Source organism: Hylobates moloch, unplaced genomic scaffold, assembly GCF_009828535.3.
Source record: "Hylobates moloch isolate HMO894 unplaced genomic scaffold, HMol_V3 SCAFFOLD_3, whole genome shotgun sequence".
NCBI classification, from domain to species: domain Eukaryota; kingdom Metazoa; phylum Chordata; class Mammalia; order Primates; family Hylobatidae; genus Hylobates; species Hylobates moloch.
The window spans coordinates 105,734,314-105,753,882 of NW_026652278.1; the positions used below are offsets into that span (position 1 = coordinate 105,734,314).

Genomic DNA, 19,569 nt, shown 5'->3' on the forward strand with positions numbered 1-19,569 from the left:
GTAGCCTGCTACCTTGTTCTTAGTCAAGGTTAGAGATGAGATATCTATGGTGTTGATTTGGCATTTCAACTAAGTTAAATTTGGTTAATGAACAAGGTCTTTCTGGGTACAGTTTACTGCTTTGCCAAAAAAAGTTCTGTTATCTTTTCATACATCCCAAAATAATCTAACTCTTCGTTAAGTGATTTTTGAAGTTTATTTTTTGAGTAATTGAAGCTAGCATAATCTATATTAACTGTCAGCTTTACATAAAGAAAGATAAGGTAATGTCCTCCCTAAGGTTCTGTTATCATAGTAATCATCATTATTGGCTGATATATTTTAGGCACTGAATTAGGTTTTGGGTATTCTAAGAATTATAAGGCATGGTTTCTACCTTCAAGTAAATTGAAATTTTGTTCTGGAAATGGGATGTATGACTTCCTCTCTCTTTCTCTTTCCTTACACACACACACACACACACACACACACACACACACACAAGTTTATATTATATTACAGGTAGATATTTGTATAAAAATGTATATGTAAAATGAAATATATAGACTCCCTATGACTGAAGAGAGATACATTTTATGTCCATAGTAATTATAAAGAAAACCACCTTTCTCCTTCATATCTTGGCCAGTATAATTTTGACATACCAATGATTTCTTTAGAAGGTTAATTGATCTTACTGTAATTACAGGGGATATTGAAATATATTACTGCATGTTTTACATTAAAAAATACTAAGTAGTCAGTAATTCCCTTTTCATGGATAATTTATACAATAATTAAAGTTTATATATTGCTTCACATAAAATCTTTTCCTCACAGAGAAAAGTAAAATTATAGTTTATTTCTTTATTTTGTTTTCCTTTTGTTGAGATGGAGTCTCGCTCCGTCACCCAGGCTGGAGTGCAGTGGTGCGATCTCGGCTCACTGTAACCTTTGCCTCCCGGGTTCAAGTGATCTCTTGCTTCAGCCTACTGAGTAGCTGGGATTATAGGTGCCCACGACCACGCCTGGCTAATTTATATATATATATATTTTTTTTTTGTAGTACAGATGGGGTTTCACTATGTTGGCCAGGCTGGTCTCAAACTCCTGACCTCAGGTGATCTGCCTGCCTCGGCCTCCTAAAGTGCTGGAATTTCAGATGTGAGCCACTGCACCTGGCCTATAGTTTATTTCTAAAAAAAAGAGTACTAGTGTTCCTATGTAGTTAATATCAGCAAGAATCTAGTTTCTTTCTGTATTTAATTTATTTAGTAATGTCATAATTGTCATTTATCTATTAACCTAATTAAAGTTAGAGAATGTCGAGCTGCAGAGCCTGTCTAGTCAAGTGTATTACTAAATTCATTAGTCATCCATGACTTCAGCTGTATGATAGTAATGATACAGACACACTTTACTCATTAACCCTTAGAAAGAGTTAAGCATTGTTTGATTTTATTGTGGATATTTGATAGAATTATAAAGGAAACTTTAAAAAATTAATAAATAGAGACAGGGTCTCACTATGTTGGCCAGGCTGGTCTTGAACTCCTGGAGCTCAAGTGATCCTCTTGCTTCAGCCTGTCAAAGTGCTAGGATTACAGGCATGAGTCACCACATCCAGCGAGTAAAGGAAACTTTGAAAAACAAATTTAATCTCAGGCAATGAGTTTCAGGTGAATTCATAAGAGCAGATATAAATTTTGCTAATCAAGGTTTGAAACCAAGTGTTAAAATTTAGTAAGTCTGCAAAAAATTTACTTGATCCCCCAAATTTTCACTGGCTTAATTCATATCGACCAATGCTGCTTGACATTCCTATTGGCCAATTTCACCCTGCTGAACATCTTCCCTTATATTGTTTCATTTCCAGAAATAGTTCTCCATCTATTCTGTGTCAGGTACTGTGCTGACAGTGGAAATAAAAATGAATAAGTTATGGACTATTTCTACCTTGGAGGGCCAGGCCAACTGGGGATATAGACATGTACACAGATGAATTTGGACCCCACTTGAGCCATGCACAACATCTAGCACAGTGCTATGCTTCTAACTCATTGTCAACACATATTTATAAATGATTGTATGTTCAGGGTGTTGGGGACCCCGGAGTAAATGGACTTGGTCAAACTTGAGGGTAGATTTAAGGCAGGGTCCTGAAGAAGCTATCCTTGCCTCTGGGAAACAGACTCAGAGAGCCCACTTAATACAAATTCCTGTAGAAGTCAAATAATAAAAGACAACTAGTAAAGAATTCTTCATTGTTCCTTAAGCCTGGCTTAAGCCTGACTTTTCTTTTAAAAGAAGATCTTGGGCATCTGGGCTAAAGTTTAGTTCCATGAGATGAATTAACTAACCTTGCTTTTGTTTTTAGTTTTGTTTAAATCAGGAATTTCCTTACTTTTCAAAATTCTCTCTAGAGTTGATGCCAGTACTCTTACCCCAACAAATCAAGAATTTGTTTTGAAAGCTGCCTCAGAAGAAGTTCAGATATTCTTTGAAATACAGTAATAACTACATGGATTTTTATTGATGGAGTTCCAACAGAAGAATTTTGTAATATAAGCTAAGTTTTTTTTAAAGGCAATGCAAGCTACAAATACTTGATTTGCTCATCTTTTTTCTACTCCATGTGCTATGTACTATAATTAATCAAACACCTACATTTTCAGCCAATCTTCTCTTTTACATTTTAGTGTAAAATTATGTAAGTGCTATACCTTGCATAGAATTCAAATTGAATAGCCCAAACATTCCTGACAATTACAGTTCATAGCACAATGGTAAATTTAGAAAGTTACAGCAGGTCGCATCCAATGAGGATAAAGTGGCCTCTCACTTGTGCCCTGGTCTTATGGGAAAAATGAGAAAATGTCAGCTGCATGATATTAGTATTCTGAGCTCATGAGAAAACTCCTGTACAAAATTTTGTTTTAGTCTCGTGTGTGTGTGTGTGTGTGTGTGTGTGTGTGTGTGTGTGCATGTGCGTGTATGCACTGCAATTCCTTATTTTATTCTCACTGCCTGGTATTTCATTAAATATGTTGATGGGTCAGCATTATTCCCTTCCAGGGGCATTACAAGAGGCCCTTCCTTATTCCTAGTACATTCATGAGCAGAGAAATGGGAAGGAGTGAAGCAAAATCCAGTGTCTACAGAAAAACCGGGCCATCTCCCAGAGGTCACTGTATGGCCTCTATCTTTAGTCCATGCCCGTCTCTTGGACTTTTTAGCCTTGCATTTTTAATTCCCTACTCTACAGTGACAGCACTTCAAGTTCAATCCGGTCAAAACCAAACTGTGTTCTTCTCTCCAATTTTAGGGTATTCTGTTCCCCTAAATTATTGATCTTTATTGAAAGTGTCACTTATTACACGCAAAAGCTAGAAGTCTCCAACTTTTCCCTAGTTTCTCTTTTCCATAAACTTTCAAAGTCAATTTCCCCAAGTTTTACAGCTTTTTTTTTCTATATATGATTAATACTTTGTTTTCACATGTCCCTGATGACACTGCTTATCCTCATCACATGCTAGAGTGGTAATTTTAAAATGGACATTCTGATCTTGCCTTTTCCTGTCTTTTACTTATGGTGTAACACTCAATCTCCCTATTAGGACATACAAAACATTAATGGTCTGGGCCCTTCTTTACTTTTAGAATTTTACTTCTTTCCTGTTTCCAATATGATCTTTATAACTCACTTATACTGAATTTATAGTTTTCTCTATACTATGTTCTTTCGTGCCCCTATGACATTGCACTTGCTATTCCCTGGGCTGGCTATGTTTTCCACCTGACTTACCAGCAGGAACCTTTATCAAATACTATATTGCAATCTCTATTCTAAACGTAAATAGTAAAATAAGTTTGTAAAACAAACAAACACCTATTGCTTAGACTACTGCCTCTACATGGATCTCCCTGGGTCTACTTTTCCCACTTCTGTTCCCAGTCTATCTTGTAGCTAAAGTTTTTTTTTGTTTTTGTTTGTTTGTTTGTTTGTTTGTTTTTGTTTTGTTTTTTTAATACTTCAGAGATCATAAAATCTTTGAGGGGATGAATCATGTTTATTTCTTCTACATTCAATCCCTAGCATCTAACACAGTGCCTGGTACATAGTAGGTACTTCAAAAATATTTCTTTGATTCTCATCTCAGCTAAATAACTCATTGTTAAGGACAGATTAAATTATTTCAACTATTTATCATAAAATAACCTGCTGTTTGACTGATTTATTTTTGCTTGACAAATTGAAAGCTATAATTTTTTTCCAGTATGTTTACATATTTAGATAGATACAGCTAGATCCTTCCAGTAATTTAATCAAGTCAACTCCATGAGTTAAACTGGGAAGCAATTTTCTTCTTATACAGTACACATATTACATATTCTTTAGTCTCTTAAAAAATTTTACATTAAAAATATTTGCTGACACTGTTGTGCACCACTGGGCTGGCATGATGGGAGTGAGAAAAGGGATGCCAAATACCTTTATATATATCTTTTAGTATAATGCTGACTTATTAGAATTGGAATTTTTCCTTCTAAAGCTCACCATTTGCACTCAGTGTCCATGTAAATTGTCACAAATATGCAAAAGATGCTGAAAGCTGTGCATCCCCATTTGTGACCCACATACTTTGGAGAATGGGGTGAATGAATAAGTTCTCAAAAATTATATACACATTAGAAAAATGGGCTTTTGTCATCTTACAGATGGCAATGAACTTTTTTAAAATAAAAAACCAAGCTTTGGCCGGGCACGGTGGCTCACGCCTGTAATCCCAGCACTTTGGGAGGCTGAGGCGGGTGGATCATCTGAGGTCAGGAGTTCGAGACCAGCCTGACCAACATGGAGAAACCCCATCTCTACTAAAAATACAAAATTAGCCCGGCATGGTGGTGCATGCCTGTAATCCCAGCTACTCCACAGGCTGAGGCAGGAGAATCGCTTGAACCTGGGAGGCGGAGGTTGCAGGGAGCTGAGATTGTGCCATTGCACTCCAGCCTGGGCAACAAGAGTGAAACTTTGTCTCAAAAAAAAAAAAAAAAAAAAGAAAGAAAACCCAGCTTTATGGAGATATATTCCCATATCATACAATTCACCCATTTATAGTATATTATCCAATGGTTTTTAGTATGTTCACCGAGTTGTGCGACCAACACCACAATAAATTTCAGAACATCTTTATCACTCAAGAAAGGAACTTTGTAACCATCAGTAGTCATTCTCCATTTCTCTACCCCCTCCCCCTTGTCCTCCCCATGAAATCCTTTGGCCCCAGGCAATCACTTACCTATTTTTCATCTCTGTATGTTTGTCTATTCTGGACATTTTTAAAGTATCAACAATAAGCTTAAATAACAGTTTAATAAAAGGGAGTAGGCTGGGCACAGTGGCTCATGCCTGTAATCCCAGCACTTTGGGAGGCCAAGGCAGGAGATATTTAGGCAAGTAGAGTCAGATGGTCACAGTGTGGTTAAACTATAATTAAGTGATATCTCCTAGGAAAATCAATCATATATGTATATATATATTACACTGTTACAAATGAAAAACCTGTGTTTCCATGTGCATCTTCATGGGGCCACACTAAGATCAACAGTGTGAGAAAATGTACCATGATAGAAAAGTATATGCAAGTTATTTTAAAATAGTCTCTGTAGTTTATGTAATTGTGAAGCTTTTAAGAATCTATTTTTTGTTCAATCCTGAATAATTTAATACTAAACAAGCAATCTACTTTTTAGTGTGTGCAGCCCTTGGGGTACAGTGAGCACCTCATCTGTGCTGTGTCACGAAGCTGCTTCTGATTGAGTGATGTCTGCTTCAGAGCAGATGGTCTCTGAGGCTGCAGAATAAGGAGACCAATGGGGATAAAAATGTGGTGCCTACCTCAAGGGGGCAAGAGTAAATTAACACTGTAGGATGCGGATGCGTAGCATAATGAAAAATTGATGAAAGATTTTTTTCACTTGGTTGGGTTTGTTTTTCATATCCTGACAGTTCTAAAAGCCTTGAAGGAGGCTAAGACCTAATTCAGGTTCATGTATCCTAATCCTTAAGTACTGCAGTGGGATGAACTCTAATATATCTTTTTCTCTAAACGTCCTGTAATATTTTAACATGCTGATTAGGGAATGAAAAGAGTTTTGTATAGAGAATATTTCTTAAAGAAAGAATTAAATAAACTACTGTTACCAAAGGATCTCAAAAGTTCTCTCTTTTTTCCCTTGACCCAAATGTTGTTATAGGTGGTTGTAATTCAGTTATAAAACCAACTTTTTTTTTTTGATGACCAGTGATGATCCAAAAGGAAATTCCTTTGGAAATTTGTGTACAATATGTAAAAACTCTATCAGCTCTTCCGTGCTTGGGCCTATATTCATTTTGGGGCACGTTGGCTTTTAGATACTGGCAGAACATTTTTTACAGAGCTATCTAGCTAGTGGAAAATTGGGAAAGAGATTGGGTCTGTGATACAAATTGTTTTAAAAATAAGTTTTTCATTATTTTATACCCAATTAATACCAGTTGGAGATCCTAAAGCAATAACTGAGAACTATTTAGAATTCAGTCATATATAGATGCTGTGAGTATTATTAAACATCCAATGTGGAGCTGTAAGATTTGATTATTTCTATTGTTGGCCTGAAGAAGTACAGATTTCCATGTTACTTTGGTTATTAAGAATATTAGGGCAAATTATCTGGAAACCATAATAGTCAACATAGGACTTGCATAATATTTTGCTTTCCTTTACATTGTCAGCATTTTGAACATAAAACGATAGGCAGAACTTTTCAAATATATCTGTTCAACAATATGGTTAGAGGTTGTATGTGGAATTCAACTATGATGTTTTAAGATACCTCCACACCAAGAGGAACCAGTAATAAAAATGAGGGAATCATATTCTTCTAGTTCACATGTTATTCTCTAGAAGTATGATAGACTCTTTAGGAAGGAATATTAACTTTTCCTACAGAGTTTAATGGCCAAAGACATGAAGGTGCTTACCTGACTGAAGCGGTAATATCTTAAATCTGTGTAGCTGAGGCCTCTCAAAGAGTATCTTATTTCTTGAAAAAATCTGAAGTCTTATATAGGTGTGTTAAGTTTTAACATGGACCTCAAACTGTTATTTAATCTGACATCTGACCTAAAGCTGTAGCAAAATGTTTCCCTATTACTCTGATTTTCTTAGCAGAAATTTGGAAATGTTGCCATACAAGTCACAAATATTTTCATCTACAAACTTACCATGTTCCTATTCAAATTCAGAAAATACTGACGTGTTCAGTGTTGGAACTTCTGAGTTCTGTAGGCATTTCAGAGTTATCATGACTGGAGTACAAGTAATCAAAACCTATTGATTTTGTTCCTTGTGAGAACTTTAAATTTTAAATTCACCATAAAGTTCAATAGGAAACTAACAGAATAATAAACACCTAAGAAAGTTTTCACCTATCTTTGTTAAAGTTTCCATTTTAGTGAAAGTTTTGGTTGCCTAATTGCCATAAACATTTTAGTAACTGGCATAGTTGTAGAGACATTTTATGAAGCCAAACTAATATTAACACCACAAAGTTACCTTTTAAGTCGCACTTCTATTATGTCATGAAATACCAACTACAGATTTCACATTTCTTCAGTTTAATAATTCTTCAAAAATGAGCATATATTTACGCTTATATAAGTGTGTGTGTGTGTGTATATATAACACAAGCACTTTCTAAAGTTTTAAAAGCACATAGAGAATGTGAAGTATAAAATAGTTATCAAATAGTTATCAAAGATATTTCATCAGAAATATCTTTTCTAGTTTGTGGTTTTTGTTCCTACTAGTTTTGTTTTTTTGGGTTTTTTTTTTGGTAGTAATTCTCATTCACTGGAGGATAGCATCACATTATTAATATTTTGATTCAATTTTCAGAAAAGTAAATGCCATCAAAAAATGAGTATTCAGAATTTTTTAATGTATAAAATTGTCTCTGATAACTTACTTCACTTATATTTATCCCGGAAAATTTAACAACTGAGATCTCTGAACCAGATCTGGTCTTCTTGAATTTGTAGTAAACATGTTGAAGAACAGGGGAGTAATGCTATTTATACAATATATACCAAGGATAATAATTCATGTATAATCAAAGAGAATTGTGTAATTTTTGTAATTACAAAGCCTCATGAATATCAGAACAACTAAAAAAAAAATGCTCCAGAGTTTGATTCTTAGTAAGCATTCTTTTGAGCTAAAGAACAAAATTCTATGTATTTAGTAATCTGCGTTGTCTCTTAGACTGTACCATAAATATGCAGTACAAATTTCATTAAAAATCTCACATAATAGAGTCTGCATTTAAAAATTGCCTCCAGTGTGAAAAAAATATAATGCTTTTGAATACTAATTTTTAAATCTATTTACTTCTCTGTGATTTTTGTAATCAGTTTATAAATTAGGAATAACTTATTTTTCAGGACTACCCACATTTAGCTAATTTTTAAATTTTTTATAAGGATGGGTTCTCACTCTGTTGCCTAAACTAGGGTCACCATTTCTTTTTTTTTTTTTTGAAAAAGTGTTTCGCTCTTGTTGCCCAAGCTGGAGTGCAGTGGGGTGATCTCGGCTCACCGCAACCTCTGCCTCCCAGATCCAAGCGATTCCCCTGCCTCAGCCTCCCAAGTAGTTGGGATTACAGGTGTCCGCCACCATGACTGGCTAATTTTGTATTTTTAGTAGAGATGAGGTTTCACCATGTTGGTCAGGCTGGTCTCAAACTCCTGACCTCTAGCAATCCACCCTCCTCAGCCTCCCAAAGTGCTGGGATTACAGGTGTGAGCCGCTGCACCCGGCCAGGTCACCATCTTTTAAAGTAAATATTTTATTTAATTATAGCATACATACAGAAAAATGCATAAATTATAAATGCTCATCTTGATATGTAGGAAGTGTACATACCTGTTAAACTGCACCCAGAACTAGAATGTAGAATTAGAACATTATCAGCAACCAAAAGCCCCTTTCTGACTCTTTCTGAAACTACTACTGATTTCTAACACCATGGATTTGTTTTGCCAGTTTTTGAACTTTAATGAATGGAATAAAAGACATGTCCTTTTTTGTGTCTGACTTGTTTTGCTTAGCATTATCTTTGTGAGATCTATTGATGGTGCATATAGATATGGTTTATTCATTCCTATTCCCACTGCTGTAAAATATTCCAATTTTACTCTCTTTTGAAGTATAAGAGTTTTAGAAAGAAATTCATGAATCCCAACACAACATTGAAAAATAATCTTAATTAATGCTTTGAGAGAGATAGAATTGGTATGCTGTAGGTGGTTCTTAATTTTCATGGTTGGTATCTTAGGGAAAGCATTGATAAGTGATATAATTTATCTAGTGTGCTAGCAAAAATTAGTGTTAAAATGTAATATTAAGTTACGGGAAAAATTGCTATCTTTATTTAAAAATGAAATTTCAAATATAATCTCTTGCTTAAAATATTTAGGTAGAATTTATCTATTTAGTTAAACTTGGATATTGTTATGATTCCAATTCTCAATTTTGTGTTAATAGTTATCTTAAATAACATTCAAAATGTTAGCCCTAAAACCATTAAAATCCTACAAGAAAACCTAGGCAATACCATTCAGGACATAGGCGTGGGCAAGGACTTCATGTCTAAAACACCAAAAGCAATGGCAACAAAAGCCAAAATTGACAAATGGGATCTAATTAAACTAAAGAGCTTCTGCACAGCAAAAGAAACTACCATCAGAGTGAACAGGCAACCTACAGAATGGGAGAAAGTTTTTGCAACCTACTCATCTGACAAAGGGCTAATATCCAGAATCTACAATGAAGTCAAACAAATTTACAAGAAAAAAACAAACAACCCCATCAAAAAGTGGGCAAAGGACATGAACAGACACTTCTCAAAAGAAGACATTTATGCAGCCAAAAAACACATGAAAAAATGCTCATCATCACTGGCCATCAGAGAAATGCAGATCAAAACCACAGTGAGATACCATCTCACACCAGTTAGAATGGCCATCATTAAAAAGTCAGGAAACAACAGGTGCTGGAGAGGATGTGGAGAAATAGGAACACTTCGACACTGTTGGTGGGACTGTAAACTAGTTCAACCATTGTGGAAGTCAGTGTGGCGATTCCTCAGGGATCTAGAACTAGAAATACCATTTGACCCAGCCATCCCATTACTGGGTATATACCCAAAGGACTATAAATCATGCTGCTATAAAGACACATGCACACGTATGTTTATTGCGGCACTATTCACAATAGCAAAAAGTTGGAACCAACCCAAATGTCCAACAACGATAGACTGGATTAAGAAAATGTGGCACATATACACCATGGAATACTATGCAGCTATAAAAAATGATGAGTTCATGTCCTTTGTAGGGACATGGATGAAACTGGAAAACATCATTCTCAGTAAACTATCGCAAGGACAAAAAACCAAACACCGCATGTTCTCACTCATAGGTGGGAATTGAACAATGAGAACTCATGGACACAGGAAGGGGAACATCACACTCCAGGGACTGTTGTGGGGTGGGGGGAGGGCGGAGGGACAGCATTAGGAGATATACCTAATGCTAAATGAGGAGTTAATGGGTGCAGCAAAACAACATGGCACATGGATACATACGTAACAAACCTGCACATTGTGCACATGCACCCTAAAACCTAAAGTATAATAATAAAAAAAAGTAAAAATATAAACACTTAAGTTTACTCTATCTTCTTCTCCTAACTAAAGCACTTATAGAGTTCACTTTTATGTCTGAACCAATTTTCTTAACACAAAGGCCACTGGATTAAGAACACTCTTTTGGGAAGTTACATTTACTCTCTCTGAAGATTAGAGGACCTGTCAGTAATTTTCATTTAGTAGCAATCTAAAGAGCTGTTGAAGGACACTATATATGTAGGTTAACCTGCATGCTTGAGCCAGAGTGTACAAATTTATGGTTTATATATTGGTAGCAGCTGAATAGAAATTGTCAAGTGGGTTTTGCAGTGTCAAGTGTTTTATATCACTTATGTGTTCTGACTGCAAGAAAGTAACTTCTGCAATTCTTTCTAAAAAATCCTATTATATCCAGCATGCAGTTCTTGGTTGAACCCAAATTGTTGGTTTCGACAAGATAGCAATAATAATGTGAGCTAAGGAAAGAGCTGAATTAATTAAACAATAGCGCAGTCCTTGGACAGAAGTATAAATCTGTAGGTACAAGCATTCAGATATCACAAAGAGAGTTCTCTGCAGCATCTTCATCACTGGTGACAGATCACACCCAGTTCTGGTTTATTTTGTCCCTTTATACCTGTACATCTCAGTGTATTTTTTTTTTTTTTTTGTGACGGAGTCTCGCTCTGTCACCCAGGCTGGAGTGCAGTGGCGCGATCTCGGCTCACTGCAAGCTCCGCCTCCCGGGTTCACGCCATTCTCCTGCCTCACCCTCCCGAGTAGCTGGGACTACAGGCGCCCGCCAACACGCCCGGCTAATTTTTTGTATTTTTAGTAGAAACGGGGTTTCACCGTGGTCTCGATCTCCTGACCTCGTGATCCGCTCTCCTCGCCTCCCAAAGTGCTGGGATTACAAGCGTGAGTCACCGCGCCTGGCAATCTCAGTGTATTTTTAAGTACTCTGGTATAGCTTAGGGCTGCTGGCAACACAGTAACACCAGCAACCTTCGCATTTAAAGAAAGTCATGTGTGTGCATCGATAATTTGATTTATTATTGTTATTTTGCATATATCCCTCACAAGAAAAGCCACTAATACAAAACAAACTCAGTAAGTGTCCTCTGTGCCTGTCAGTGGGGTAAGCATGCTCAAATCATCATATTTTTTCCTTAGCAATTCTATAAAGTACATTTATTTTTTCGATAAGGAAATTGAGACATACAATGACCCAAGATCAGACAAGTCACAATTTGCTAGACATGGATTTTAACTTATCCTACATTCCTAGGAAGAGACCTAAAAAATTGTAAAAATGTCCCTTATTTTCCTGGTATTCTTATTCAAGTTTCTTTACTAAGTTTTATTTATTTTGTATTGCTATAAAAATGCAGATCTCAGAGTAGCCAGGTAAATGACCCTGTTTTTACAAAGGAATGACTGCTTCCTAAGAAAATAAGCAGATTCCTCAAATTCCACAAGGAGCATGTGCTTTACGTAAGGTTAGCCAGTCAGCAAATATGTGTGTAGGGCACACCATAAGCCAGAGACTGTGACAGGGGAGGTGTTCAGTGTCACTCTTTTAAGGCTAGTAGGGACTGCTGGTTGGGCCACCCTTTTAGACAAGTGGTTCTCAAACTTGAATAGTCTATTGATTTCTTTTAAAGTATATAAAAAATTATGACCTGCAGTGTTATTTTTATTATAGTGTTAAGTATTAAAAACATAAAACCACATAAAACTCCTTAAATTCTTGTGCCACTATAAAAAAGAAACTTTGACAAATTAAGTAAAACTTATGTAAGTTTTATAGTATTATTCAAATAAGGGGCATAAATTTAATACAATGAATGGAAATGTCTAAAACTAAATTTAACATATTATGTTTAGCAATAAAAAAGATATAACCTCAGAGTTCTGTATTTAATTAGTTTCTGAATTTGACTCCAGTAAAAATAATATAAAGAATACCTTTTTTGTAAGTATGTTGTACAAACTATTCTTAATAACTTTAAGGTGTTGTTTCCTACTTCAAGCTAATAAAACTTAAAGCTATCAGAGAATAGCTTTAAGAGAATATAGTCTTTGAAAGCTCTCTTTATTTTCTTGGAGAGGAAATTACTATTGGGATAGAGTTGTGTACGCAAACCAATAAAAGCTAAAATTGAAAACTGAAAAAATGTTTCACTGTGGATTTTCTATTACACTCACTGCTAATGGTCAGCGCAAGTTGGACCATATGAAGATAGCATCTGAGCATATGTTAATATGCTACTGACTGCTGCTGCTCACGCACTTTTGGCTCGTCATCTCCTGCCATGTATGATGAGCAGATTCTCTGACCATTCTTGTCTCTGTACTACAGCAAAATGTTCTGTCTATTATGCATCTGTATATCATTTGGACTTCACTTGTTATGTACCGAGTTATAAACACAAAGACATATACCGAAGTTATATGGTTATACTCACGTATAGGGTAGCCATGTAGAGGACTTGGAATATGCTAATATTTTCTTTATTAGGTTATTATTGAAATATAAGCACAGAATTAAAGAATTAAAAAAACTTGTAGCAAGCTCATGGGCCCCTGTGGATATGCCCCTATAGCCTTCAGGTCAGCACTCCTTTGGGATATAATGTGGCTCTATGAATGCACATTCCTCCCTGCCTTTCATGTCCACACTGCTGGGTGCTAAGAAAGTTGTTCTGTTTTTCTGATATTCAGATACAAGACAACATACAGAACTGTGTCAAGAAGAATTTAATGGGAAATTTTTCTTTCTTGGCCTGAGATTTCACTCCAGGGTTATAAAGGGGGCAAGTTTTAATGACATCCATCTGTTGCAGATTAAAATAGGTGGGGCTCAGCATTGGAATTCCTTGTCCAGAGTTTGACTATGAGCATAAGCACGATTTGTTTTAGGATGTGAGAGTCCTAGGGACATAAAGCAGCAAAGCAGAGAGAGGATAGTCTTACATTTGTCTGAGACTTTCTCCCAAAGAAGTTGCTTTTGCCTCATTTTCTCTTTATTATGCTTTTATGTGTGAAATTTCCTGGTTGAGCAAAGAAAACAGTCTATTTTAAAAGCATGTTTTTCCTCCTACTTATACTTGATTTAAAAACTCTTACTTTCATCATAATCAGTTGGGAAACACAGCATGGTAAAAATTGCTTATCTCTCTTCATGAATGTTTGAATCCTCTTTCATCTCTGTATTGATTGAAGATAACCCGGCTAACCACTGTTTATCCAAAGCGCTGTGTCAAGGGCCTTAATCACAGATTGACCTCATTGTAGGGTATGATGTGCTTGTGTCTGTGTGGAAGGGAGAGAAGAATCTATATTTCTATTCAGGTATATAAATTTGAGCTTCAATAATGTCAATATTCATACATAACTTTTAAAACCTCATTTTATTTCTGTCTTTGAAATTTACATTCTTGGACTATTTTATAATAATATTTCCATTTAATGCATTTTCTCACTTGGGGGAAGTTAAAGCCTTTAAAGCGGTTCTAGAAGAATTCAACTTACACAAAAGTCTCCTATGACTCAACTGCTGAAATGGTCCTTGGCAGAATGGCTCAGATATTACATTTCCATAGGACCCAGACCCTTCAGAACACTGGGAGCATTGTTTGCTAAAATTCTAAGGATTTGCTATAACTTTGACATGCATTCACTTTTTATAAGTTTGATTCTGAAAAGAGAAAACCAGTTATGAAAACTTTTCGTTACTCTGTAACGGCAAAAGCAATCCTCAATATCATGTCCAATCCCCAGATAAGATTCAAAGATGGTCTATTATATACTCCTCAGCAATACCTGAGGCCCCATCAGACCATCATTGCCACTCTAGGCTGCTGCATTGGTGTTTCTAGGTGTCTCTTCATTCCTTTGGTGTTAGGCTCTTCTTCTGGCTCCACCTGTTCACAGCATTCTTTTTTTATAGGAACAATAGAGCAACCTGATCTTTTGCTGAGTTTAATCATGTTAAGCATGTAAAGGAAGACAGACAATTGGCTTCTTAATGCAAAGCATCCTTTATCACCTGTTTCCTCATTCTCAAATGAATGTGTTTCTAAGTAGTTGGTCTCAGGTTGGCTCTTAATTTTCTAGGTGCGTATAGAGGGGTGATAGCTGTGAGGGTAGGGATGGCAGTCAAGAATTTTCTCTCCAGCTGAGGCACTTTATTTAGCAAGTGCCATGATTTATGGGGTAAATATGTAGACCAAAGGCATAACTGTGGTTAATGCAGATGAAATAAACCTAGAGCTCACAGGCTAGGAATCTGTGGTAATATCCACTGTGATACTTTGAAGGTGTGGGATAGGATAGCAGATAAAACTTACAGCTCTGAACTGATAAACATAAATTAAATCTCAGGTCTTCCACTAAATAAATGTGTGTAAATACGTGACTCTGTAAACTTTCTAAATCTCTTTCCTCATCTATTAAATGGGCATAAGAATAGTTTTTTTCTCATAGTATTGTTGTATTTGTGATATAATACATGTGACTCCTTTAGCTCTGTTCCTGACCTACTAAACACTCAGTAAATGTTACCTATAAGCATCTGCTTTATGTACAAATTGGAAGTACTTTCTAGGAATAACCTCTAATATAATATATAGCACACAGATTTGTTTTGGAAAAACTTTATATATGGGAATAATATGTTCGTATTTTATATCTGTAACCTAATACTATTTAATTTTTGTTGTTTTATAGTAAAATTAATGTTTCTTGTGAGATATTAATATAACATAATACACAGTATTGTAACTCACTTTTAAGTGCTGTGACAGCAAACCTGAAGGTAGGAAATCCTTCTGGAATTTAGCATTTGCTGTAAACAGCAAAATAAATTTCATAGAATAGGCATGTAAAAATGAGTCACAGTTCAGTCGCTGCAGCATTGCAGATATTCTTGGGGGCACTCTGCCATTGGTTCAGCCTTCAGGAAGGATGAAGAATGAAGAACAGTGTGATATTAATCATATGATGATGCATTTCTGAAGAATCAGGGCATGAATTCTGGATGTATAGATTTCAGTCACACCTTTCAACTCTTAATAAATAATCTATCTTATTTATAAACATATAAGCCACTTGGTATTTGGGTTAAAAGTGAGGTAATTTAGTTCTATGGTTTTCAGTCTTCCCATGTGTAAATCATTTTAACAGTATGCAAGTAATTCCATATTTGAAACTCCCAGAGAAAATACTTGCATTTCTGTCTCTGTACATCACCACAGATCATAATAAATAGCTCTGACCGAGTGTGCCAAGAGGTTCTTGCCAAGTACTTTGTTTGAGGGAGGGAGGCAGTGTAGCCTAGTGAGGAGAATGTTTGATTAAGAGTCATCAAACCTTCATCTCAATTCCTAATAGGTAAATTATGTCCCTTTTCATGCCTCCATTTTCTCTTTAGTCAGATATTATATCACAAAAATTATAACAGTTATGCAGGTGTCTTGGAACCCAACAATATGTTAAGGTTTAAAAGTCAGACTTTATAACCAAGCCAGGGGGCCATGTGATTGTAACTGTGCATCTGGAGCAACTCTCTTTAGGACTTTTCACGGGCAGAATTCAGCTGAGTCTCCCAGCATCTGATTTTGAGAAGAGTGTGGGAAGATGAGAAACTTAAAAAGCAGTTTCCATCCAGAGTGATCATCTTTACCAAAAGATTTTAGTCTGGTATTATGTCAGGTGGTTTACATTTGATCATGTTTATCCAAAATCACTGGGATCACAAAATTTGCATCAGCCCAGTCCACACCTGCCAAGTAGTGCTATCCCCTTTCCTCAAAGCACCCTCGGAGCTTTCTGTTATTCCCTTCTAATGAGACCAGATGACTGCCAAGTGACCCATACTCAGTGTTCTCTCTCAGAAGCATCTGAAAACCAACAGAAAAGAAAGAGAAAGAAAAAAATCCAGTAGCTTTAATTTCTTTAGCTTTCTGATTCTTTTTGACTTGACGCTAGCTCAGTATAAAGTCACTAGAATCTTGAAGCTAAAATGAATGAGTAATAGCAGTATTTGGGGCTAGCATCAACACGTCTTCAAATGTGGCTGAAGATTTAGAATAAAGCAGTAACAATTATTTCCATTTTAATGATTCTTTTATACTCTAAAATATTGACTTTTAATGTACTTAAACAACTCTGTAGAAATATTGTGAAGTTGCTACCTTATATAGTGAATGATTATTCAATGTTTTAAACTCAGTATTATTGAAATTTTTCCAACTAAAGCTTTTCTGACTTCAGTGTAAACATTCTTGCCTTTCTGTATTCGATACATTTCTATTTCATCAACAGTTCATTAACGGTCTTTTATTTTTCTCGCAGTCTGACAGCAATGCAAGCTTCCTCCGTGCTGCCAGAGCAGGCAACCTGGACAAAGTCGTGGAATATCTGAAGGGGGGCATAGACATCAATACCTGCAACCAGGTAAGAACACGGCAGCTGGCTCTGTGTTGTGCAATGAAGAAACACTCATTATATTCTCAGAGCCCAGGATTATTTTTGTCTTTATTAAAAATACTAAAATATCAGTGACTCAGACTTCTGAAACCCCATTTTTTGCCCCCTTACCAACTTTTCAAGCATCAGATATTTGTATCTAGAGCTAATGTTGCTGAAAAAGTAGATAGATCAAAAACAACAACTGAATGTTAATTTTGTTTATGAAATGATTTGGGCCACCTTTAGCTGGAATTTTGACCAAGAATGATGTTTTACTTCTTATTTATCATCTAGTAATCCAGACCTTGGCTTCTTTCCTTCTTGACTCTATGCACTTTACTCATGGGAAACTGATTATTACAATTTAGTATAGAGAAATAAGAGGATAAGATTTTCTCCTAATTAATTTTAAAATATGGCTTATAATGAGAATAATTTGAAATTATTATTGTAAATGATGTGTCCATTCATCATGTCCATTTGATAAGGACTTTAGAGAATATTATACACTTTGTATATTATTTGGTACCAACGTTGAAATTTTTGTACTATTTTTGACTAAGATTTTTACATCATGAGTTAAAGTGTCTAGTGGACTGCAGTATTCACTTTAATGCTAAATGTTGTGTTGTGTGTTGTGTGTGTGTGTTTGACAGAGACTTAACTAGGAAGTGAATAATTCTGGCTAATTTTAAGTTAAAAGGAGGTAAATGTCACTACTGGATTCTAAATTATGTATAAATTCCTTTTTCTACATCCTGGTATATATTGAACCCAGTTATGTTTACTTTATAGACCACTGAAATTAATAAATCTTTCAAAAACAACTTTTCAAAAACTGAACCTGGTATCTTATCCTCAAACTTACTGTACCCCCTAATTCTTACCTGCTGATTTCCTCACCAATGTGCCATTCCAACCCAACTGTTTCCCATTCCTCATCTTTCCCCCTCTCCAGCCCAGCACTCCTCTCTTTGTTCACCTTCTGCATCCAGATTACATGAGCTCAGATCACCTTGTGGTACTTAACAGAGTTGTCATAACAGCCTTCTTACTAGGTTCTGTCTTCAGTCTTTTCCATTCTAATCAATTCTCCACATAATGCCTTGAGCGATAAATAAAATAAAAATAAGATTACAACACTTCCTTCCTGCCCAAACTTCTATGGCTACCCTATATGGCTACAAATGCCCAGATCAGTGAGGTGGTTGTTTCAAAATCACCTGCAGGCTTTTGCAAAGGGTACAGGACTTCCCTCCTTCCTCTTCAGAGTCACTGGCATAAAGAGCATTGTCACTGATGTCAATATTTCTCATATTTTAGGGGAGTGTGTCTCTTATCATGAAAACATGTTGAGAGCTACTTGATGTTGGGAAAGGCATTCTGCTGTGGCCCTGAGCAGTCCTGCAGATACTTTTAGGAATAACAAGAATGAAAGACTTTGGGATTGCTTTTTATCTGGGCCATTTCTCAGGGTGGTGCTCGCAGTGAGCAACCTTGAGGGATTAGGCGATATCTCCCTCTAGCTACAAAGCAGGCCTGTATGAATCCCCCAAGGTCAGTGTTCTCCTTTAACACAACCCACATGTATATGGGCATCCGTCATTGGTCCTTTGTGTCAACCCTGTTAGATATGGGGGAAGAAAGGGATAAGGAACTGGTGTAAGCAACAGGCTGACACTTGGCTACTGCTTTTGCTCTGAATTACAATGTCCTTTGTTTCTGACCCAGAAGACTTGTGTTTTCTACTATCATTATGAAACGGTAATGGTTTAGTTTCTAACTCTTTGGTAAGCTAAAATCTCAAGAACTTACATAGTTCTTAACACTGACCTATGGAATAAACCCAAATTACTGTATTCCAATATGTAAAATCTTCATATGTTGTGTCTGCATTCCTCCATCTTATTTTTCATTATGAATCATTTTATCTGATTTTTTTGTGTGTTCTTTTGGACAAATAATTTGAAGTTTAGATACATTAGTTACCTTAAGAAAGAAAGAACATTCAAACTCCCATATGGATATATGGACTTATTCTATAAAATACTTATGAAGTTGAATATGAAATATTTATTTATTTTAATTTTATTTTTTTATTATACTTTAAGTTCTAGGGTACATGTGCACAACGTGCAAGTTTGTTACATATGTATACATGCGCCATGTTGGTGTGCTGCACCCATTAACTCATCATGTACATTAGGTATATCTCCTAATGCTATCCCTCTCCCCTCCTCCCACCCTACAACAGGCCCTGGTGTGTGATGTTCCCCTTCCTGTGTCCAAGTGTTCTCATTGTTCAATTCTCACCTATGAGTGAGAACATGCGGTGTTTGGTTTTTTGTCTTTAAGACAGTTTGCTGAGAATGATGGTTTCCAGCT

At 35.9% G+C, this 19,569-nt stretch overlaps 1 protein-coding gene across 50 annotated transcripts in view; it reads left to right on the top strand.

The window, feature by feature from the left end:
• The window catches only part of ANK2 (ankyrin 2), a 698,346-nt gene that overhangs the window by 473,533 nt on the left and 205,244 nt on the right, over positions 1 to 19,569 (top strand). For all 50 annotated transcript variants that reach the window (XM_058436645.1, XM_058436660.1, XM_058436662.1 and 47 more), the window contains one exon: positions 17,068 to 17,169. In XM_058436645.1, coding sequence (XP_058292628.1) covers positions 17,068 to 17,169 — 102 coding nt within the window. The remainder of the gene's footprint in view (positions 1 to 17,067; positions 17,170 to 19,569) is intronic.